The sequence below is a fragment of the Rhipicephalus microplus genome, chromosome 7 (genome assembly GCF_043290135.1).
Source record: "Rhipicephalus microplus isolate Deutch F79 chromosome 7, USDA_Rmic, whole genome shotgun sequence".
Lineage (NCBI taxonomy): Eukaryota > Metazoa > Arthropoda > Arachnida > Ixodida > Ixodidae > Rhipicephalus > Rhipicephalus microplus.
In genome coordinates, this window is record NC_134706.1 from 15,524,482 (window position 1) to 15,548,696 (window position 24,215).

At 49.5% G+C, this 24,215-nt stretch overlaps 1 protein-coding gene across 2 annotated transcripts in view; it reads left to right on the plus strand.

Moving 5' to 3' along the window:
* Window positions 1-24,215, plus strand: part of Myo10A (unconventional myosin 10A) — a 180,265-nt gene that overhangs the window by 111,047 nt on the left and 45,003 nt on the right. For both annotated transcript variants that reach the window (XM_075868746.1, XM_075868747.1), the window contains exons 28-37: window positions 320-427; window positions 2,837-3,290; window positions 3,539-3,822; window positions 4,264-4,626; window positions 5,070-5,376; window positions 13,494-13,654; window positions 14,168-14,303; window positions 19,161-19,389; window positions 20,256-20,349; window positions 22,471-22,521. In XM_075868746.1, coding sequence (XP_075724861.1) covers window positions 320-427; window positions 2,837-3,290; window positions 3,539-3,822; window positions 4,264-4,626; window positions 5,070-5,376; window positions 13,494-13,654; window positions 14,168-14,303; window positions 19,161-19,389; window positions 20,256-20,349; window positions 22,471-22,521 — 2,187 coding nt within the window. The remainder of the gene's footprint in view (window positions 1-319; window positions 428-2,836; window positions 3,291-3,538; window positions 3,823-4,263; window positions 4,627-5,069; window positions 5,377-13,493; window positions 13,655-14,167; window positions 14,304-19,160; window positions 19,390-20,255; window positions 20,350-22,470; window positions 22,522-24,215) is intronic.

A 24,215-nucleotide genomic window follows, 5' to 3' on the forward strand; every position in this document is an offset into this window, starting at 1 on the left:
AACTTCATACGCGGCAGAAAGACCGTTCTGGTCTATTAGCTCTCTGACTAATTGCTCCTGTGTTGCCCTCATCAGCCATGCCGAAAACAAAGCGATCAAAGAGTGTGTTTATTTGATGATGGATACTTGAATCACCATGCTGTGTACTGGAAAGGGAGGGACCATACTCTGAAAACCCTGCGGGGGAAAAAAATATTGCATGGCTATGCTAAACCATTGGTGTATTCGCACCGTCATAAACTGAAACATTTCTGTTTGCTTTTCATTCGTAGACACAGGTCCCAAGGTATATGAAGATATATCTTACGTTCTTTTTCAGCTTCAGCAAAGAGCGTTCCTCGCGAACGCCGTTCAGCAGAACCTGCAGATACAGCAACAGCTGATGCAGCAGAGCGCCGCGCTTCAGCAGCTGCTTCAGTCATCTGTGGTGAGTTGGCTCTCGTCACGACATGCCGTCTTTGCAAGATGTCGCAAAAATAGAAATAAAAGACGCTGAGAATGATTGCGCTCGGTCGACGTGTAATCGGGACAAGCGTAAGAGAAAAAAAATTATGTTACGGTCTCGACCTTATGCTAGATTCAACTCTATTCGACGAAATCTTTCGGAGCACAAGGTAATGAACAAACCCTCTTCTGGATATACCGTAACTAGAATTATAAACTTCTGGAGTATTGCTGCATAGGAAAGAAAACAATTATTTATTTTCTCCTAATGATTTCGGCTAGCGGCCCAGCCTTCTCTGGAGAGCGTAAGTGAAATGGCACATCCCGTAGCAGACGGCAGCCCAACCAGTTTGGAAGCGACAAAAAAAAGAAAAAAAAAGATTGGCGAAAATCGCACAATGAACTAGTGAGGAAAGCGGCAGTGACTATTGCTTTTCTGCAATGTTCGTCAGTAAGAAAAAAAAAGAAAGAAAAAAAGAAAAGAAAAGAGAGAGAAGGAGCGTCGCTGGAAGCAGACGGGTTGCCCCCCCCCCCCCGTGCATTGTCACGGGGATTAGATAAAAGGGCCGCCTGAGGAACCGACCAAGGAAAGGCCGCACTATCCTCGAAGTTCACAAACACACACACACAAACACACACGAACACACACACGCATGAACACACACTCGAACACACACACACACGAACACACACATGCACGAACACACACACACACGAACACACACATACGAACACACACGAACACACACACGCGAACACACATACACACGAACACACACACACGCACACACACAAACACCCACGCACGCACAAACACAAACACACACGCACACAAACACACACGAACACACACACACACACGTGTGTGTGTGTGTGTGTGTGTGTGTGTGTGTGTGTGTGTGTGTGTGTGTGTGTGTGTGTGTGTGTGCATACTTTCTAACTAGCCCTCCTACACATACAAAAGTGGGTGATTGGGTAAGAGGGGGGGGCATGAAATAGGCAGATACGCACGCTAAAAGGGTAGGTAGTTGCAGTCTTGAAAGACAAGTGCAGTTGTAAAACGTATGCTGCAATGACATTTCGGGCTATAAGATTTCACAGCTCAATGGTTTCATATCCCCCTGAACTTCCGCCTTACACGGTATTCAACTTCATTGTCGTTTGACTAACGAGAACGGGCTTTTCGTTGCTATAAGTACGTCAGCGGCCACGAGCAAACAGGAATTGAAGCATACGATCAAGTTCGAGGCAGGTTCGTTAAATGGTTATACCCGGATTAAATCAATATAACTCTGATGTAATCTATTACGATAATGAAGCCAACAATAGATTAATGGTTCTCCAGCCTATTTGCTACAGTATTGGTCCATTTAAATTCAAACCAAGCTTAATTGGTCCAGATGATTAAGCTAACCACGCAAAGACTGCACGCCAAGACAACCTCGAACTACTGACACCCAATCCCGTTGAAGTACAACCAAGGAAGCTTCTGTTTGAAAAATGTTGCAAACACTGAAATACGTGTGTTGGAACGTCTGAACTAGCCACCGACTGATTCGAGATAGCTCACAGGCTTTACGCCATAATAGAATTAACAGGCATGCCCGTGGAGACAGAAGCCTACATTGTTCACAGGTCTCTATTGTTAGGTGTGCAAGCTCTGGCTGTAAGCGTGCCAACGTGGAGGTCAAAACGCAAAAAGTCTGTTATTGTTCAGCCAGTCTCAATCATGCGTAGTTAACGAGTCTCAACTTTCCATAACGAGCCACGGCCCACTAGCAGTTGGCTTTCAAAGACGCGTTTCACTCGTCCATGCAAGCTCATGTGAGTGTGCTAGGAAACAGGTACCAGACAACTATAGCGGGCGCTTTTTATATCAGTCTATTTATCTCTGTTGCCGGTCTAAGGCCGCTTCCCAACGATTACTCATGTGTCAATTTGCGTCAAGAGAAAATTCATGGCAATTTGGTGTCAGTGACTTGCGTTGACGATTTCCAGCCCACATCGCTGAGACAACTGAAAGAGTTGTTGCTAGTCGTAGCTGGTGCTTTCTTAAAGACACGCTCTAATTCAAAGACCCCTACCACCCGGTAGACAGGTAAATGCATGTCACTGGTGCCTACGTTGCTTGCGTATTAAGTGTTGCAGCGGTCCCTTACACGGCAAAAACTCACGTTGTCCTTACGCATTTACTTAGAAGGATTTGCAGGCGAAAACAATCTTTTACATCCCAATTGATTGTATTGATTCTCTCCTGCCTCAAATCCGTATAGGCAGAGAACATACTAGCAATTGTCGAACCAACACAAATTAGTGCGCCCTCTTCAACTTTTCTCGACCTTACAAATGGCTTTCGCCCTAAGGTGTGCTTACCATCATAACTGCAACGCAGGTTCCAGCTGCGTCTCCGCCTCAAGGTACCGGCGGAGCTGGCGGCCTCCTAGCCCGAGCCGCCAACGCGAGTGACTCCACCCAACAGCAGCAGCAACAACAACAGCAAATCCTGGGCTCACCGATGGCCGGTCTCACTCCTCTGTCGCTGTCCATACCGACCATCGACCCCGCCACTCTCGCACAACAACGACTTCTAGCGCCCGCGGCAACGGCGACGTCTACAACGGCGTCAGCAGCGCACACGTCACATGCCGCAGGAGCGACGGCGGCGACCAGGGCGTCTCCCAGGGACGCCTTCGGCAGCGTTCTCAGCGAACTACGGTTTAAAGCTGACGGTGGTGGCGCCCCCGGCGGTGGACTTTCGTCGGGCGCTCCTCCTCCACCGCCGCCACCCCCTCCACCACCACCACCACTTCCGCCAATGTCACCAACAACCATGGCCAAGTACCAAGGTCAGTGGCCACGGGCCTGTCAGTCACTTTTGGTAGTTCCGTGTCAGTTTTCAATCATTGTTTACTACCGACCGAAGCTCGGTACTATATAGGCCCGAATAGTTCGTTTTCTAGAGCGATTGGATTCTACAGCTCTCTATTGGCATAGCCACGTAAGAATAATTGGATTGTTTTGTTATACTGCTCGCCATTCGTTATAAGGAGGACCTAAAATCATAACTCACTTTTGATGCGTCATTCGCCTGCAGATGTTTACGGGCGGGCCAAAACGGTCCGCATCGGCAAGTGGCGTTGGCCGCCACCTCGCGATGAGTCCGGTAACTGCCTGCCGGGCCAGCCCACGTCGTTCCTCGAGTTCAAGCGGCTTCGGCGCCAGGAGCGCGAAGAACGGCGCGCCGCCGGCCTCCAGGACGACTCCAGCAGCGACGATTTGGATGATCTCGACGACCTGGACGACGAAGACGAGGACCTCGTCGACTTTCCCGAGATACAGGACATGGACGCCAACGGCACCGAAGCTGGATCACCCAAGGTCAGCACTTGCCGCCACTGCAGTTAGCGCATCTCGTAGCCTGACACTATTGCGCACGGTATCTTTTGTACCGTCCTTCCTTGTCCATGTCGTCTTTCGCGCGATATCAAAGGGACCGACAACTGGCCATAACGCTCGATTAGATTGTACTAAAAATGAAAGGGGTGTGAAATATAGGGGCATATTCCAGCAGTTTTTTCGCGTTGTGACTAGGACTTATAGTTTCAAATCATGCTTAGAAATGATCAAGAACCATTTTGTTACGCAGCCGAGTGGTGGAGCCTTGAAGCTCGATTATGAGTCAATCACTTTGCTGAACGTGCTCGCGTGTAGTCCTATGCCGTTGTTGATGCTGTTCTTCCTGTGGTGCTTCGCTTCTTCTCGCACCACCGTCCAAATTCAAAGACACGTTGTTCGAGTCTTAAACGCGACCGCACGCAGTCCGAGTCCGTCCGCACTCGCGGAGACGAGGAGCCCATCATCCGGGCGTTCGAGGGCGAGACCCGTCCGGGCAGCGTGGGCAAGCTGCGCATCAGCTCCGAGATGAAGGCCAAGCTCGAGCAGCTCACCATGGACCACAGCGTGCGCTCGCGGGCCTCCAGCAGGAGGCGGCGCGAGGACGAGCTGCCCGTGGCGCCGACGCCCACCACGCCCCCGGGCGGCGACAACCGCAAGCTGCGCGAGGAACGCAAGCTGGCCCTCGAGCGACAGCTGGGCTTTCAGGACGCCGCCTCGGAGGCCCACTCGTTCCGCCTGGACAACCTGGTCAAAGCCAAGATACAGAAGATGGAGAGGAGGTCGCAGGTTCGTGTCCCTTTCCGTGCGTATACCCTTGCCCTGTTGTAAATTAGTTCTGCAGAATTCCGCTAAGTGGGGGAAGGGTTATAAAAGGAACAACTCATTTTCAATGCTCTGTGTCCATGTGCTTGGACTTGTTGACTAATTTGCTCTCACTTGCGACCTCCAACAGTAGGCGTGTGAAAAAGTGGAGCGTGCGAAAGACAGTAAAGTTCCCTAGTAATGTTCTAGAAAATTCTAGAAACGCAGTGTAGTGCCAATACAGAGATCTGAAGCGGCTCATTCTCTGAAACCGTTAAACTTATTCCTAGTATATTGCGCAGAACAAAACACGGGCGTTGAGAAAGTCTCTGTTCTGTTCTGCGCGCATTATACCAGGATCACGAACCAGCCACTTGCCCAGCCGTCCGCTCAATCTCGCGCCTGGTCTCCTGGTGTCTTCCTCGCAGGCTCCGATGCGGGACATGGCATCCTCGCGACCTCCGCGGGCTTCCGACCGAGCCGGCTTGGGTCCGCCGCCTCCGCCGCCTCAACATCAGCAGCAGCATCAGCAGCAGCACCAGTCGATCCTTCAGCAACAGCAACTTCCACCGCGAGGCGGATCCGGTCAGTCGGGTACATCGTCGGTGGCCGCGTCGAGCAGCGTGTGCATGCCCACTACACCGGTGGTGCCTCGGCACCGCGAGCCACGACACCCGGTGGCTCTGCACCCGGAGAAGCTGCTCGAGGGCAGCAGCAAGGCTGAGGCCATCGAGTGTGAGTGACCTATAGCGGCTAGCATTGCGGGTATCCCCGCGATGTGTTGCGCAAGCTGATACACCAAAAACTCGATGTAACGAACCCGGATATAACAAAATATTGGTTATAACGAAGTAAAGTAAGAATATTCTTGCAATAAACATGGTGTCAGGCATATATTTTTATAACAATTTTTCGTATATAGTGAACTCATTTTCGTGCAAGATGTAACTTTGTTATAATTGTAAAGGGGGTTTATTGAAGGACTGAGCAAGCGGGTGGTAGCTCTAAAGGAACGCAGGCGAACCCAGATGACGGTGCTTGATCGCCGATCTCGTGCCTTCTTCTTGTGCTGATGATAGCTGACCTGATGGTATCAACGTCTTTCTTATTCACTACAATTACCCCCGGCGAAAAAGTTGAAGCCATCCTGGCGATCTAACACGTGGGGACAAGCGGGTCAAAGTACGGCTTCAGACGGTTTACGTGAACGATATCACGTCCACGCCGACGACGGTCGCTCGGTGGCGTGAGGGGTTCAATAGCGTAGTTCACGGGTGAAGTACGCTCGACCACGCGGTAGGGACCATGATAATTGGAGAGTAGCTTGGGTGATACACCAGGGGCGCAGGGCGGTACATGAAGCCATACAAGTGCTCCAGGAACGAACGTCGGTGCAGAACGATGTTTGTCGTCACGGATCTCCTTCTGGCGCTGTTGGTCGGATGTAGTAAGCCGCTTGGCTAGCTTGCGGCACTCTTCTGCGTAACGAGCGGCTTCCGAGACAGGCTTGTATTCGGAGGGATCTGGCGAGTATGGGAGTAAAGTGTCATTGGTGTGTGATGGTTCGCGACCGTACAGGAGAAAAAATGGGGAAAACCCTGTAGTGACTTGCGTAGCGGTGTTATACGCGTATGTCACAAATGGAAGAACGAGGTCCCAGTTTGTTTGATCAGAAGCGACATGCGTAGCGAGCATGTCCCCCAGAGTACGATTAAACCGCTCAGTCAAGCCGTTCGTCTGTGGGTGGTAGGCTGTACTCTTCCGGTGAACCATATGGCACTGTTGAAGAAGTGCTTGTATTACATCGGAGAGGAAAACGCGCCCTCGGTCACTGAGAAGTTCTCGAGGAGGACCATGACGAAGCACAAAACGATTGAGTATGAAAGTTGCGACGTCTTGTGCTGTAGCTGTGGGGAGAGCAGCAGTTTCAGCGTACCGTGTTAGATGATCCACTGCCACGATAGCCCATCGGTTGCCTGCCGTTGTTAATGGTAGTGGTCCGTAGAGGTCAATTCCTACACGGTCGAATGGGCGGTCTGGGCATGGAAGTGGCTGCAATGAACCTGTTGCAGGATGTGGCGGGCTTTTCCGCCGCTGACATTCGTGGCAGCCGCGAATGAACTGGCGGACGAAGGTAAACATTCCGCGCCAGTAATACCTTTTTCGTAGGCGCTCGTAGGTCTTGAAAACACCGGCGTGAGCACATTGCGGGTCGGAATGAAACGACGCGCAGATGGTAGAGCGCAGCGTTCGGGGAATGACTAGTAGCCATTTCCTACCATCTGCTGAATAGTTGCGCCGGTACAAGAGGCCATCCCGAATACTGAAGTGCGGAGCCTGGCGGCGCAGGGTTCGAGTGGTTGGAAGTGTCGGTGCCTCAGATAACGCGTCAAGAAGCGAAGCGATCCATGGGTCATTACGTTGTGCAGAAGAGATGGTGTCCTCGTCAAGCGCTGACAACGTGTTGTCCGAGGAAATAGATGCGATGTCCGGGGATAGGGGAGATCGTGACAGTGCATCAGCATCGGCATGCTTGTGGCCGGAACGATATACCACGCGAATGTCATAATCTTGAAGCCGAAGAGCCCAACGGGCAAGACGACCTGATGGGTCCTTAAGCGACGATAACCAGCATAATGCGTGGTGGTCCGTTACTACATCAAAAGCACGGCCATAAAGGTATGGGCGGAACTTGACAAGCGCCCAAACGATCGCCAAGCATTCCTTCTCGGTGACGCTGTAGTTTGATTCAGCCTTGGTAAGAGTTCTGCTGGCGTAGGCGACGACATACTCGGCGAATCCAGGCTTGCGTTGCGCGAGAACCGCACCGAGGCCGACACCACTGGCGTCGGTGTGGACCTCAGTTGCTGCCGTAGGATCGTAGTGACGCAGTATTGGTGGCGAAGTGAGGAGACGACGAAGGGTACAGAAGGCTTGGTCACACTCAGAAGACCATGCCGAAATATCAGTGGTGCTGCCTATAAGTTCGGTCAAAGGCGCAATGATAGAGGCGAAGTTGCGCACGAACCGGCGAAAGTAGGAGCATAACCCCACGAAGCTCCGTAACTGCTTCATAGTCGTTGGTTTGGGGAAGTCGGCGACAGCACGTAACTTAGCCGGGTCTGGAAGTATACCGTCCTTTGATACGACGTGCCCGAGAATCGTAAGTTGGCGAGCAGCGAAGTGACACTTCTTGAGGTTGAGTTGGAGCTGAGCATTCTTCAGGCACGTGAGGACGTGTTTGAGGCGCTCGAGATGTGTTCCAAAGTCTGGCGCAAAGACGACTATATCGTCGAGGTAGCAGAGACAGATTTGCCATTTCAAACCCCGAAGAACCGAGTCCATCATGCGCTCGAAGGTGGCAGGCGCATTGCAGAGGCCGAAGGGCATGACATTAAACTCATACAGACCGTCCGGTGTCACGAAGGCTGTTTTTGGTCGATCGGCATCGGCAAGGGGGACCTGCCAGTACCCTGAGCGCAAATCTAATGATGAAAAAAACTCGGCACCTTGTAAAGTATCAAGGGCATCGTCAATCCTGGGTAAAGGATACACGTCTTTTCGAGTGATCTTATTTAGGCGCCGGTAATCCACGCAGAAGCGAACGGAACCATCCTTTTTTTAACGAGCACTACAGGTGATGCCCATGGACTTTGTGAAGGTTGAATGACGCCACGTTGCAGCATATCGTTCACCTGTTCGGTAATAACTTGGCGTTCCGTCACAGAAACACGATATGGTCGCTATCGTAGGGGCGCATGGGAGCCGGTATCGATGTAATGTAGAGTGGTAGAAGTGCGGCCAAGTGAAGGTTGAACAACATCGAAAGATTCGCGGTACTGGTACAGCAGTTGGAGGAGTTCAGATCGTTCAGATGGTGACAGTCCGTCTGCGATCGCCGAATCGAACACTTTTGAAGCCTGTAGATGAGAGTGGTTAAGAGCACTGACGGTGGCGAGGTCACTTTGGGATGATTCTTGCGGCACACTCTAAGCCGAAATTCGGCAAAGTTGGACTAACTGCAGTCGTTAAACCAATGGACGAACGGTTCGTCCAACAGGGACTAAATGTGTGACAATGCGTGTCTTGCGCAAACGCCCGGCAATGAAGGGACCAACGGGGAGGGCAACTGCGCCGCGATCGCCTCCTGTCGATGCTGCACTGCAATGCTCGGCGTGGTCGGCGATCATGAAAACAAGTTAAATAGGCTATACGCCACTGTGAAAGTGAAGCACTATGAAACGAATAGAAGATGTTATGAGAGGAAAGTAGTACAACACGCTGTCAGTGCACACAGCAAGTGCCCTCGCGTTTCCACCATGCCGGCACGGGCGAGCCGAAGCCAAGTGAAAGTTTCCGCAAACACGGGCAATGCCGAGAACTCGCTTTAATGTGCTGAATAAGTTCGAACTACGGTGAACACTGACAATGCTAATAAAGGTAAGCTGTGCATCAGCGGTCGTGTACCCACACAGTGACCACAAGTTCAAAGCGATATATAGGAAAAGTAGGCTTCGTACGTCATCGTTATGAAGCGGGCTGCCGGTGTGAGTGCATTGCCGGCACAAGCGAAGGAAGCGTCGCGTACAAGTTCACAAAAATAGTAGCTCAGGCAAACTTATGTCTTTTTATCCATGCGACAATCGTTATCAAAAATCCAACGTGTAGGCGATCGCGGATACGACTAATCGTGCGGCCAGCGGTACACAGGTTGTGCCTTACCATCACGATGAAAGAACCGTGCCTGCGAACGCTCTCGTCGCTGTAAGTATACGGATATCTACATCACTCCGTAAGACACAGCGAACATGGGGCACTTACCTATTGTTCATTTGTGACTATAAAATAACGACGACGAAAATTTCACGCGAGCCGCATGTTGCGATCGCCGCCGGTCGTTCAGCCGTACTCGTCGTAAGCCTAGCGACGCCGTCGGCAAGCCGACACGGTATGGCATCGGCGGGGCGCCTGCGGCTGCTTCGCCGGCTTTGCCGCACAAGCGCCGCTGCTATGTTTGTGTTTGCGGACTCGTGCGCCTGCACTGCGAACGCTGGTTCGGCCGACATGATCGAATACCAGCTGATAATTCGTATTCTCGGGCTGGAGGCATGTTGAAGATTAGATGGATCCATATTAAAAGATCGATGCGCATCGGTGCTGCGAATAAGCCCATGTAAATTTTCGCGTTACGGTGTCAATACTTATTGTTTTCTTAAGCCGAGTAAAAGTCGCCCACTGGCACTAGATGCGAGGTCAAAATACTGTGCTATATATACCCGAGAGTCTGTTCTCTGTAGTACAGCGCGGGCAGTCAGTGTTTGCAGTGTTTTACTTTGAAATAATAGTGCGCATGTATGTGTGTGTGTGTGTTGCATGAATAACATACTATGATCTTCAGTGCTGATTAAATTGGAATAAACATAAAATATACTGCACAAACGCAGTGTCGCCATTTTTTTTGCCATTGGTCCAGGCGGTTCAACTGTTAGTCCCGCTGGAGCATTCTACTGGGGTCAACATTTAAACCAAGCGGAGTAAGTGCTTGGCGTAACAGTTGAGCCCTTGCAGTTACTCCCGCAGTTAGTCCAAAATTGGTTCAAAATCTGTGGCAGTGCATTTCAACCCCTAAAGGACCAATGGCATACCCCACTTTAGTCTTTTTCGGCTTAGAGTGCACTGTAAAAATTTGTCCGTTATCAATGGGCCGTCCGCATCCAAGAGACTCGCCTTTAAACAGTTTGATGGTATGCGGAAAAGGATTGGTAAGGCAGAGAGCACTGGCTCCATCAGAAATTGAGAGGGCTGAATAAGGGAGCAGAAGTGGTTTCCGACTTAGAAAGAGGCGTGATGGCTCGAAAAATGCTACTTCATCACGCATGCCGTCGGAGACCACAGGGAGCAAAACAGCTGTTGTCGGTGGAATGTCATTGTCTTCTTGGACAACTAGCTTGTGCGCGGCTTGATTGGTGTGGTCGTAGGGCTGCTCGAAGAACGGAAGCAGTTCAAGTTCGGAACGGGCACAATCTATAACGGTACGATTACGGGATAGGAAATCCCAGCCAAGGATGACGTCATGAGAGCACGAGGAAAGGACGATAAACTCAACAATGTAGTGGTCCTCCGCAATTTTGAGTCGGGCAGTGCAGGCGGCTATAGGTCGAACAGGTTCTCCATTTGCTGCACGTAAGAACATATCAAGCGGCGTGGTCACCTTTCGGAGCTTGCGGCAAAGTTTGGCGTCTATAACAGACACAGCGGCACCGGTATCCACAAGAGCGTATGCATGGGCGCCGTCTACAAAAACTTCGACGATATTTGACGGCAAGGTGCGAGGACTTGAACATTTCGATAGCGCAGTTCTTGCCCCTTGAACTGTGACGGCTAGTTTCCCTCATTTTGAGGGGCTGGTCGTGGACGCATGGGTGACAAGGAGCGTCGATTGGGTGAAGGTGAGCGACGAGACGAAGTTGCCGGATAGTCACGGGAAGACGTGTTTGGCTGACGATCCGAACTTTCATAACCAAAAGGTGGTCGGTCCATGTAATTGCTTCGTGGTCGGACGTCTGTGTAGGCGGGCACGCGACGACGGCAGTATCGGGAGATATGGCCAGGTCCGCCGCACGCAAAACAAATCGGCCGGTTATCGCGCGTTCGCCAGGCATTTGTAGCAAGGGGCGCCGCCCACGCGGCATACGGCTGAGTCGAGGCTGTGGTAGCGAGGGGAGGAGCCCATGCGACGGAAGACTGAGTAGGAGCGGTGACATGCGGCAGTCCATTGAACGGCGAGGGCTGGTGTGGCTGCTGCCTCTGTACTGCGTCAGCATAAGTAAGAGGCGCGGCGACGACTTGCTGCTGAAAGGGCACTGGCATAGCCTCGGCAATCTGGTCCTGAAGTGCATGTCGGAGCATGGGAGCTAACGGTGTCGGTGGTTGCTCTTGCTGCTGCTGCGGGAGCTCTTGGCGCTGACAAAACGGCAGGAGAGAAAGCTGACGTGCGACCTCCTCACGCACAAAGTCTTTCATTTGTGCTAGAAGGCGGGAGTGGTCAGGTACGACGTCCAGTGCAGCGAGTGGTTGGTTAGGCTGAAATGGACGACGGGTGAGAGCTCGTTGCCGTCGCAATTCGTCGTAGTTCTGGCACAGAGTTACCACTTCAGACACCGTGCCAGGAGACTTCGCCAGGAGCATTTGAAAGACGTCGTCATCAACACCTTTCATAATGTGCTGGATCTTGGCACTTTCGCTCATTGCGGCATCGACGCGCTTGCAGATATCGAGTATATCTTCGATGTAGGCGGTAAACGTTTCGCCAGGTTCTTGTGCCCGTGAGTGCAGGCGTTGTTCGGCGCGCAACTTCCGCATGGCAGGGCGACCGAAAACCGAGGATATTGCCTGCTTGAAAGTGGCCCAGTTCTCAAACTCGGATTCGTGGTTTGTATACCACAGTTTCGCCACATTAGCCAAGTAAAAGTTGACGGTGCTCAATTTAGCAGCGTCATCCCACCTGTTTGGTCCACTGACTTTTTCGTAGGACGACAGCCAGTCCTCGACGTCCTGGTCTTCGGCGCCCGAAAAGATCGGGGGGTCTCGCTGGTGAACCGGGCCGGGGCAAGTAGGAGCCGCGAGAGGTGCTGTCTGTTGGGCAGCGTCAACTTGCATGGTCGACGGCAGCGTGCGGGATCGGAGTTCCAGGGTGTAGGCGATGCAGTTACCCAGCACGATCCACCAAATGTAAAGGGGGTTTATTGAAGGACTGAGCAAGCGGGTGGTAGCTCTAAAGGAACGCAGGCGAACCCAGATGACGGTGCTTGATCGCCGATCTCGTGCCTTCTTCTTGTGCTGATGATAGCTGACCTGATGGTATCAACGTCTTTCTTATTCACTACATAATGAAGTTTTAGTATATATTAGAGAGGTTTAGAGAGCCGCGACAGAGACATTTAGAACAGTTGTCTACGGCATGAAAGGCTGAAAAATCGAGGACATATATCAAATGTATGTCGCGAACAGCAGCCCCGAGTGTACTGTACAAGCTAATTAACCTTGTTTATACAACGGGAAATTTTTGTAAACCGTGATTCACTCGTACATTTCGAGAAGCTGGTCCACGATGCAAACTGCAAAAGGGCTGAGTCCATCGAGTGTGAGTGACGAAGTAACCGTTAATGGAGATGTCACTAGATGGGGCAGCGTTTTGAGAATTGTTTACGAACATTGGGCAGTTTAAACTGAGAAATAAATATACTTCGAGAATTCGCGCGATGGAGGGACCAGTCGCAACACTTAAACCTTTGTGGGTGCTTGACCCTCGACAGCTTCTGCGGATTTCGTCCGATCAGCGCTGAAAGAGTTTGGATTCAGGTGAAACGCAATTAACGAAGGAGCACGTCCTAACGCCTTAACGTCTATCCAGTTTTGCGCGCAATGGCCTGTTGCAACTGCACCATGCGTGAGCTTGTGTGTTCCTGGACCATGGCTGTTCGCTTGATTTCTTTGACTCTACGATCCCATAAACACCTACTTGCAAAGCGCGTGCTACAGTACGAAATATATCGATCTTAGACTCTTAAAGAAGGTGAAATTCGATAAACTTTGTTTTGTTTTTTTCTGGCGACTTTGGTGCTTTAAAGATTTAAAGTACTCAAACCCACTGTGACTGAAGCGAAAGAACTGGTCGGTCGGGATGACAACGCAAGGGTGGAGCGTCGTTTGAACCATTGACGAATCGCGAAGGAAAGCAATTAACATGCCGCCGTTATATTAATAACCGCGACTCGATGGCAGGTTGGTGACGTATACCTAAGTCTGATCCCCTTGATGCGCTTTTTTTTTCTTTCTTGCTCTGGTTCCAGTCGAAGACTGCGCCGAGTTCCTGCAGCCCGTAGACGAAGCGCCTCCTCCAGCTCCAGTGGTGCGCGCCAGAGACAATCTGAAGACTCGCCTGTACCCGCCCAGTAGCGCCCCCTACATCACCTACACCAAGGTCGAGTGGAGAATCAGGATACGCAAGGAGGTACGTGCATATCGGAGACTCTGCGTCATCCGTAGTTTGTTTACGTTCTTGTGACGAGCTCTCCTTTTTTTCGAGGACATAATCTTCCATTACGCCCCCTTTCGCCATGTCTGCAAAGGTGCATGATGTTTTATTTTATGGTGATCACAATGGCTATTCTGGAGGCTGTCGAATCTTCACATCTGCAATCCTGTAAACTCTGATTTACTGAAGAAGCCGCCGTCAGGAAATTGGACACTATAGAGGCACTTGAGTGTCCTAAATTTCGACCCAGCACCAGCTATATTTGCCAACTTGACAATCATGGCTAGCGTTGGATATGTCATGGCTGATGTTGACATATGCTCACTGAACTATAGAGTGTGCCACGCAATAGTGTCTGCTATCCACTCTTATGACAGCAACATCTCTCTTCATCCGATATCATTATAATGAAGATAGAATGAAGACATGCATGGATTGCGATGCAGTGACTGACTTGTCCACGAAATTTTCACATCGCCCCCGACGCAGGTGTTCCAGCCCGGCGAGCAGCTACAGGAACCTCAGGCACTGCATCTGGTCTTTTGTCAAGTGGTCGCCGACGCGTTCGGCCCGACCTGCATAAGGTTGCGCGAGGACGAAGCGGCCAGGCTACGGGCGCTATGCGGTGAGAGACAGTGAACTCTACCATTTCATAATACAGCCACATTTCATATATCGATATTAGATGTAAGTAAACGCTCGATATAATGAGGCATTTTACTTTTCACAACTTCCGCAGAACATCGCGTACTTTGAACGCCAACAAAATACAGCGTACTATTTGCGATTTCAATGCAAAAAAAAATGTCAGAGTTTCACCGCGAGGGAGAAACAATGAATGCGATAGCAACAACCGTTGGAATGTAACGCTGGGAACGGCTAGCAGATGGAAACGTGCAGCGCGCTGCTCACGCACAAATGACGCACGAAAACGACACACACGGGACGAGAGCTAACTAACAACGTTTACCTCTCGACGCTTATTGCGCTGTTTAAACAAAAACTACGCGCGAAACGTAATCACAGGTGCAGATATGTGTGCGAACTAACGAGTGTCCCAGTTGTTACTTTGCCGTATTTTGAAAAGCGCGCTCTTTTTGCAATCGGGGCCTGCCCAGCGAGCGAAGCTATCTTTGTGCGCCTGGCAACTAAACGCAATCTTTACCGTGAAAGCCGAAGACGCACGATTCTCCCCATGGATGGATAAGCGCGAATGCACAAGCACCAAGCCTTCCCCCCCCCCCCCTGCCCCCATCCTGGGGGGGGGGGGGGGCAAAGTACGCGTGGGAGATAAGCGCGCGTTGGCGCATCGCGACGAGCTCAGTCGCTCAGTGCCGAGCGCGGGCGGCTTTTTATTTCTTGCTTAAGTTTTCAGATATCACGGCAATCATAAGAGACATCTCTTCCCCCCCCCCCCTTTCCGGTTCGCTCAAGAGATAAGCGCGCGCAGACGACCCCGGCCGGAAAGGCGATCTTCGCTCCGCAGAAAGAGAAGGCTACCACATCCTTCCCTGTATATATGTGCATTCATATACTGAAGAAGTTTTTCTAACGGGCCAAACGTGCTTGGACCGCTAACGTTAATGGGTCTAGGCTAAGAGATGACTATTGGCTGGGCTAATGGCTTATTCTTCACAAATGTCGGCTAGTGTCGCTAAGACTTGGCGACGTGATGGTAAATGAATGTGGTCACGGCACAACGCGAGAAAACGGCAGAGGGCACGTCCGAAGCGTGATAGATGACTTGCTCCGAGGTTAAAAATATACAAATTGCGGGACTTAAGCTTAGCATTTTAAAGTTGAACGCTATAGCGATATCTTGTCAGTGCGTACTTCGAACACCTTTAGTGCACGAAATCTTTTTGAACTCGCTGTGCATCCACTACGTCGCTTTACGGAATAGGTGCAGTAACGTGTGTGCCTTTTGTAGTGGGTGACCGGCTTCAAACCATGAAGTTATGATAATCACGTGTTTGACGATATATATTCAAATCATGCAAAAAATTTGTCGACACTTATTGAATTTACGCAACAGCATTTAGAGGAGATAAAAATAATAAATATCATAGCTACAGATGCCTCGCAATCATAAGAGAAATATGGCATTGCCATTTTCTCCGAAACCTTCAACTGGTCCTTTTTGCTAAGACTACTTGATTTCTTGTCGGTATTTTCGGCAGAATTTCTGACGGTGATTATGGCATGAAGAAAGCTCAGCCCACCAGCCTCAAGTGTGGTCGTAGTTACCGATTCGTTATCTTTGTGTTCGGCTCCCGCCTCCAATAGTGACTCGTATGTATCACGCACGTTTCATTTTCTGGTCCCAACTCATATAACTTTAATCCGAATGATTTGGGCTTGCGGGACACAAGGGAATAAAAAATGAATGAAACGCCGGACGCTCTGGCGAAAGCCGCTCTCAGTGGTCCGGTGCTTTCTATTGTTCCCACATCAGCACCCATAATACGCGAAAGATTTCGAAGGCGTGCCATAATTGAAGACTCTGGCAAAACATTGATCACTCACCTAAACGAATATCGACGCCTTTTGTTCTCTTGGCGTGGGAAGTTCAGGTCAACACGCAAATAAGAAGTTACTTTTACGAAATTGCACTGTAGAGTGCCAAAACCAAATTACTACATGCACAGAGCCGGTCTGGCTCCTTCCGCTCTTTGCTCATTCTGTAACAAGGATGAAACAATCGAGCATTATTTTTTATCGTGTACTCGCTTCAAGTCACTGAGGAAAAAAAACATTCTTAAAGCTGCTTTTAATCGAATTAGATTGGATTTCGTTATTTCTAATCAGATTATAAATAACGGCTCCCAAGGAGAGAAGATTAAATCTTCTCTCCTTGGGAGCCTTCCTCCCCATTAGGTCATTGTCACCGAGATATCTGTTCTGCTGCACAAAGATTCTTAATCGAATCAAAACGGTCTTGATCGCAAATCTCTAAACTAGTAAAATTTGATTTCCTGTAACCTTTTTTTAAAAAAATTCATTAAATTTAAAAGTAATATGTGATCCACTACATAAATCATTGTTTCTTGGCCAAACCTCCAGACTGGGTGTGATCCATTCGTTCAGCTCCTCCTCCTCCTCCTCCTTCTTTTCATCATTATCATCATCATCATCATTAATACGTGTTCTGACGCCCTCTGGCAATGGGCGCTTTTACCACGCGCTATTACTACATTATTTTATGTTGTATCGTGAAGCATGCATGCAGGACGCGCGTGCTTGTAAAGCTTAAAGTTAGTTTCACTGCATTTCCAAGCAGAGGAAGCTTATCTTTACTGTATTCACAAGCAGAGGCGTGTCTGTGTGATAGAACGTCTGCCAATCACACAAACAACCCGGCTTCAACCCCCACTCGGACCCAAACGACCCGGGTCCGATCCTTACTTTGGCCCAGGATTTTTTAAAATTAATTTACTTGCGTCCTTCTCGATTTTTTGGTCACGCATAAAGTGAGGATTTTTTTTTTTTGCACTCAACCAACGATGCCGACGCCGGAATTTCTGTGAAACGAGCCCTTTAACGCTATCGCGTTGATATAGCCTTTTATCAGCCGTGCTCTATAGTGACGTCACTAGCCAGGATTAGCCAGTTCATGGTGTTAGAATTTAGATAGCACGCTTATTCGTGTAGCCTTTTGTGCATCGATCTCGGTGGAGGAATCGCTGCTGTTTTCTAAAGCTGTATATTCGCCTACTGTAGTGTTGACTAATGTTACGTTATGCTATTGCTTCTTCGTGGCTAGTGTTATCTGACAATTGACGACTGCAGGTTGTTGTCTCGGAAGGTTGCCTCATTTTGAATAAATGAACATTAGGGTTAGATTAAGCATGACTAAGGCTACCTACGTCCACTATTACACCGGCAATTTACTCGCTGATTCGAACGCGATGTCACTTTTTCTTTAGTATAACGAGTTCTATAAGCAGCTGCTAGTATATAATAACCGTGTCATCTAGCTGCAAATCTGGTCGCTATAGGAATAATGGCTCTGGTCTAAGCGTTCCAGTCAAAATTGCACTGATGCGACACGAACTGTAGTCTCTTGAAACGAAAATACGAGCATTACTTATCACTGAACGCCTCCTAGAAAAATTGTGCCTGGAACGTGAGCCGCGATCGCGCCGCCCTACCCTCGGATTTTACCCTCCCCCTCCGGTACGGAGGCGAACGCCTCTGGCGGTCGCCTCCTGCGAACACAGCAACGGATTCGCTCGCAGGATTTCAAGCTGGACGGTTGTGCCCTCGCGATCTCCGACTTAAGCGTAGCTCCCGCCGACTGGTTCGCCCTCCGCGGTCTCCTGACGCCGTGTAGCTCTCGCATTGTGGCACCCCGCCCTTGGACTGCTTCGACCGGATCCCCACTTTCCTATCTCCTTCTTTTTTCCTCTCGTTGGCTGTCTTCTTCTGCTTCTACTTTCCTTCTATTCTTTTTATCCCTCCTTCCCCCCACCCCTATAAGGCACTGCGCCGTGTCGCCTGAAGGCAGACAGAAATTAGGTGCCTTTTTCCTCTTCATTGTAACCACTACCACCACCACACAGCAACGCTCTCACAGTTGCCTCCGAGCAGCTGTGATGTCACGTGACAGAGCGCTACGGTAATGTCACGTGACAGAGCGGTACGGAGGCGAGCGCTCCCCCGCGGCGGACGGTCGCAACACGCGGCAGGAAGCATGGCCTCCGAGATTTTTCGCTGGCAGCAAGCTCTCAATTGAAGAGAGAGCCGCGTTCCAGGCGTAGTTCTTCCAGGAGGCGTTGCCTGAGCGTACGCGTTCTCGTACTCGGGGTAGTTCTGTACTGTTTGAGGCCAGGACGGGAGTATTGCGAACCAAGACATATCGGGCCATATACGAAGGGGTAGACATGGTATGCTGTGCGTGTGGAGAGAAAGAAGAAACTGCGGAACACTTGATAATGTTCTGTAAAGGGCTTCACCCTATAGTTCAGGATGATGGCGCAGAGTTCTTCAAAGCACTGGGGTTTAGGGACAGGGAGGGCAAAATAGACCTCAAGTGGGTAGAATTAACTAGAAGAAGGTTATCTGGCTGGTAGCTAAAGTCAAGGCACGAGTGAAAATTAAACCCTTCACTGCAAAGTGGCAGTCCTCAGCTTCACTATCTAAAGTAAAAAAAAAGATAAATCTTGTGGTTAGTTCACTAAGTATTACGGCTAGGTGGCGTTAGCCGCCGCCCGATCTAAAGGGTCCAGCCACATCCATCCATCCATCCATCCATCCATCCATCCATCCATCCATCCATCCATCCATCCATCCATCCATCCATCCATCCATCCATCCATCCATCCATCCATCCATCGATTCATACATCCATCCAGCCATTCAGCCATCCATCCATCCATCCGTTTGAAACCGAAAGTACAGTGTACGACGTTTTTCGTTCAGTCTTATTTCATTCGTTGAGTCTACTACCAAAAGCCTAAAGGCCACACACCCTGGTGCGCAGACTCGCTCGGCGTGAGTCCTTCTCCGGAGAGTCGGACCCGAGCCCCCGTGCAGACGCAGCGCAGCGTCGTCGAAGCGGCACGCGACCTGCCGCTCTACTTCAGCCGCATGTTCCCGGCGTCCGGTGGCCGGCAGCTTCCTGACGTGCACCTGGTCGCCGTGGCCCACTCGGGACTTCGACTCGTCAAGCGGGACCCGCCGGGACAGCTGCGAGTGCTCGAGACCGTCAGGTAAGTGACGACGTCTCGATCCAGAGAGTACTCTTTTGCACAAATGTCTTAGCTGTCGTCATCATCATCATCATCATCATCATCATCATCATCATTATCAACAACCTTGCAACTCCCCCCCCCCCCCTTCAAGTCGAATCTTCTTACGGTACGATACGAATCTTCTTACAAGTACGATAAACTGAGAGAAAGGGTAAAAAATAAACAAAGTAGGCCTCTCAACTCTGCTCTTGTTTGAAGCTTGACACCTCAAGTGTGAGCCCCGCCGCGGTGGTCTAGTGGCTAACGTACTCGGCTGCTGACCCGCAGGTCGCGGGTTCGAATCCCAGCTACGGCGGCTGCACTTCCGATGGAGGCGGAAATGTTGTAGGCCTGTGTGCACAGATTTGGGTGCACGTTAAAGAACCCCAGGTGGTCGAAATTTCCGGAGCCCTCCACTACGGCGTCTCTCATAATCATATGGTGGTTTTGGGACGTTAAAAACCACATATCAATCAAATCATCAACCTTACTGTGTGTATGTTCGTACGAGTGCTTTTATGTGCGCGTGTACATTATACGCATGGAAAATTGAAAAATTTTAGGGGGGCGGCGGTATTCAACTCTCCCCCCTCCCCTGGTTACACTCCTGAAAGAAGCCACTCTGTTGCTAGGGGGATTCCGATTAAAAAAACATCGTCATGCCATCATTCGTCTGGTTTTACTGAAGGGAATTTTAGTTCCCTGCTCTCCGTGTTTTTAGCTTCGTAAAATTCATTTCAAAAACAAGCCCAACTTTGCGCCCCTATACCACACTTGAAGAACTTGCACAAAAAAAAGCGAGAAAAGCGACGCTATCTTTTTTTATTATTGATTGCTCCTTTTAGATTTGAAGACATCGCCGACGTCAGTGCCACCAGGCCCAGGACGCTGCAGCTGCTTCTCAGGCACGGAGGCTGGATGACGATCTATTCACCCAAGGTATTTCCAATGCCACCAAACAAGCCATTGGAGTCATAGATGCTTGTGGTAGCTGTACTATTTAACGGCGAGAGCGGAATCAGAGAAAGCGCTGTGACAGCCAAGGAGTAGAGCTGTCTCTGAATGGACGCTGCCGAACTGGTGATAAGGTCGCCTACCCGCGGCATGTCGGAGTATCGAACGCCACTGCCCGACTGGAGAGAAGCTCAACGTGCGTCGTGTGTATGCGCTGTTGGCCGGCCACTATTTTTCGCGGGGCTAGTGCAGTGGGGAACTAAGAGTCGCAAGCCTTACAGCCAGGCGATGCCGAGCAATTTTAAGGGCGAAGCTCCTTGACCATGGATCGTGCGTCCCCGATGTATGTAGTAGTAGTAGTAGTAGTAGTAGTAGTAGTAGTAGTAGTAGTAGTAGTAGTAGTAGTAGTAGTAGTAGTAGTAGTAGTAGTAGCAGTAGCAGTAGTAGTAGTGGTAGTAGTAGTAGTAGCAGTAGTAGTAGTAGTAGTAATAGTAGTACTGTAGTAGTAGTAGTAGGTAGCCACCTCTCGTTTAGTCCTTGGAATGGCCGCTGGATGGCGGTACTTGTGTATGATAAATATATGATGAAAAGAGGCGAAATGACACTGTTCGGAGTCTTCGCCAGGTGGATGGACGGACGGAGAGACGCTTCGCCCCACTCATTGCGCCGGTGTGTACACGCTAGTGCTCATTGCTCCACGCTAGAGGCGCAGCTGTGCTCTTCGTTTCAGGATTGCCAGCAGGCGTCCGAAGGCATCGAAGGAAACAGGATGGTCACGCAATAGACTTCGGTTAAAGATATTGACTCCGACGCCTGTCGAACGCTTGCTGGCGTACGAAAATAAACAATCAATGCGGAATGTGCGCTTGAAAGCGAGTACATCAGATATCTTTAAAAAAAAACATTTCTTGCACGAACAGCAAATCACAGTGCTCTGAACGCGTGAGGCACAATACCTCAGCCTGTTTTTGTGGCTTGCGGAAACTATGAACGTTAAAAGTAATAAATTTGAGAGTAAGAGCCATGACGTAAAGTAAAACGCAATATAAGATCACGGAAAGGCAGAGGTACCTCTAGCAGGCGCGGGATCGAGTACCCGGCAGGCGTCTGAGTAATTTTTTTACGACCAGGCGACCCCACAGAAGCTCGGGACTTCAGGGGCTGCATCGAAGTCCGCAGTGGACTTCTGTCTCTGATGGGGGCTTCTGAGTCACTAGTGAATATCCGGTGGTGCTTGGTGCCCGGGTTCTTGGGCGAGGACGGTACAAAGGCGTACTGTCCTGGCCTATGTTGCTGGGGGTGGTGTCTTCGTAAATTTGTAGGGGCGTCCCACTCGTGGTTATGTTCGAGTCCTCGTAGATGCAAGTGTCGTCGTCATGGATTGGAGTCTCCTTGATGACATCTGCACTTGCGGTCGACTGGGCAGCCATGCGATGAGCGTCAAATGTAACATCTCCGGTCTGAGACGCCTTCATTGAGAGGCGCCTTGTCTGGCGAGGGCTCGGCCTACGGTTCCACGGGAATGACCACTGGACGCGGGGAATTTGAGGTTCTGTAGCCTGGAGGAATACCAAATCTAGAACGGTTGCGGACGCAGTGTGTTTAGAAGAAGTGGTTAACGATTACAGTATTTGGAACTGCTATTGGGGAGCAGCTGAAAGCCGTCCCACGTGCCCAGATTGCGCCTACTTATGTGTATAGAAAGAGTGGTTAACGATTTAGAGTACGAGGTACTCTACTATGAAAGAGCTGAAAGCCGTCCAGTGAACCTGTGATTGCTTGAATATCGAGAAATGGTTTTCTCAGGATCACGGATTGCTCTTAGGAAAATTCACTTAGCTTCATACAGCCTATTCTTACGACCAAGTTACAGTGACAGATTGTTTGCAATAAACTAAAGTATTGCGGCACATAATTGTGATTTATTGGCATCCCTACTTTTGATTTTGTCTTTGACATTGAACCTTTAGTTGAATTTTCTCGAAGTGATAGCTAGTGCTCTCAAATGAGCCAAAAGAAATGTCATATTGTCTTCATTCAGCCTGAATACATCGAGTCTTTTTCCATTAATTTCACATTTCCTCCCCTCCACTCGTGTTCTTCAAGGCCGGCCACATTCAAGCACTGGTGCGTCGCTTCGTCATGGAAGGCACACAGGTGAGTCCCAAATAGTGTGCGTTTTTAGCGCGGTGTAAAATACTATCAATTTTTTGTTTCTATTTTACAGCCTGGTTTCTAGAAATTATGCGCACGTCCAAAATGTATTTCCTTCCATAGTCAGTACTAAACAGTTCATTCATTCATTCACTGTTTATTCAGGCAGAAAGATTTCCTAGGTTGAAGAGACTAAAGGCAAATTATTTCTGCCTGACTAAGGTCCCTCCACCCTAAACATTTGCTCAGGCGAAGTGGAACAAAAAATACCAATTTCCTTTCCTATTTTGAATGAGGGGACACAAAATCAAATTGAAAAAGTATAAGAAATGTAGAAACGTACGTTTTAAAATAGCGTGTTACAGTCACCATTAATTTGGAGTAGCAAGATAAAAATTATATATAGAAAACTTGAAGAATTTTCGAACAGAATATCAAGTATTGTACAGTTTGTGAGTTACATGGTATGTGGGGCTTCGTACTCAAAATCAGCGTAACCAACCTATTCGTCAGATACGATTAAACTGCTTCCAGCTGTAATTGACCAGGGAAGGAGACAGAGAAAGATGCATACGATGCTCTTTATTGAAAAACAAAGTAACGGTAATGAGCCAGCATATATTCGCTTCCAACTTTGCAGGTAATGGAACAAACGGGTAAAACGCCCATAGTATCATGATTGGGGTGGAATAATGTGCTCTAGAGTGCGCAACAGTCGTGAGCGCACAGATCTATAGGCCGACATTGCGGTGAAGATGACTTAGGTTTAGTCCAAGTAACGTTGCTTTTAGCCGCGTGTCCCGTGTCTTCAACGGGGATCATGGACGTGTGTGTGTGTGTTTGTGAGAGAGAGAGAGAGAGAGAGATAAAATTATGGTCTGTCAAGTCATGGCATTTAAATCTAATCAATGACCATGCTGGTAGAAAAAAGCTCTATGGGCTGAAACACCCATTAGAGGTGAAGCTTTCAGAGTAAGTGGACCTACACCTTCGTGTCAAGTCTTGCGTCGTGTGAACTCTTGTTGCCGTCAGTAACAACAAACTCTCACATCAGCTTTCAATTCACCAAACACCGTATGTGACAAACAGATGCTGTATCCTTATGATGTCAGGGACTTCAATTCATAGTACAGCCATTGATACATGCACAACTGCGATTCATCATTCTTATAGAGTCAAAGGGTAACAGCCCAAGGTCGTTGAACCTTGGGCTCTCACCCTTTGTAGGGGCATTTCGGTTTCTTCGCCTCCCAGCGGCCGGTGTTCGCAACATTGTAGTGCGACAAGCAAAAGCGTCGCGGCGCGGGAACTACGCGCGTGAATTTTCAGATTATCCAAGGCTTAAGCAAGACAGTAAAAGTGAATCAAGTCAGTAAAAGAGAGGCATGTCTCGATCATTCCAGCGTGCAGTTACCGCTCGCCTTCAAACACGTCGCGCGTGTGGAAAGATTTGCCTCGTCACGTGCATAAATACGGACTTCGTTGACAGCTATATAGGTTTTGCCGTGCGCATGCGTATACTTCAGCATTTTGCCGATGTGCTGTACGAGGAGGTTGCGGATCGCATGTGTATCTATCTACCCGCTCTGCACGACTTGATGCTTCGTAAGCAACGGAACTCTTCCCTCTTTAACGTTTCGTTACTTTTTTTACATCATTACCCCAAACGTTTCTCAACTTTCGGCATCTGCGTACGG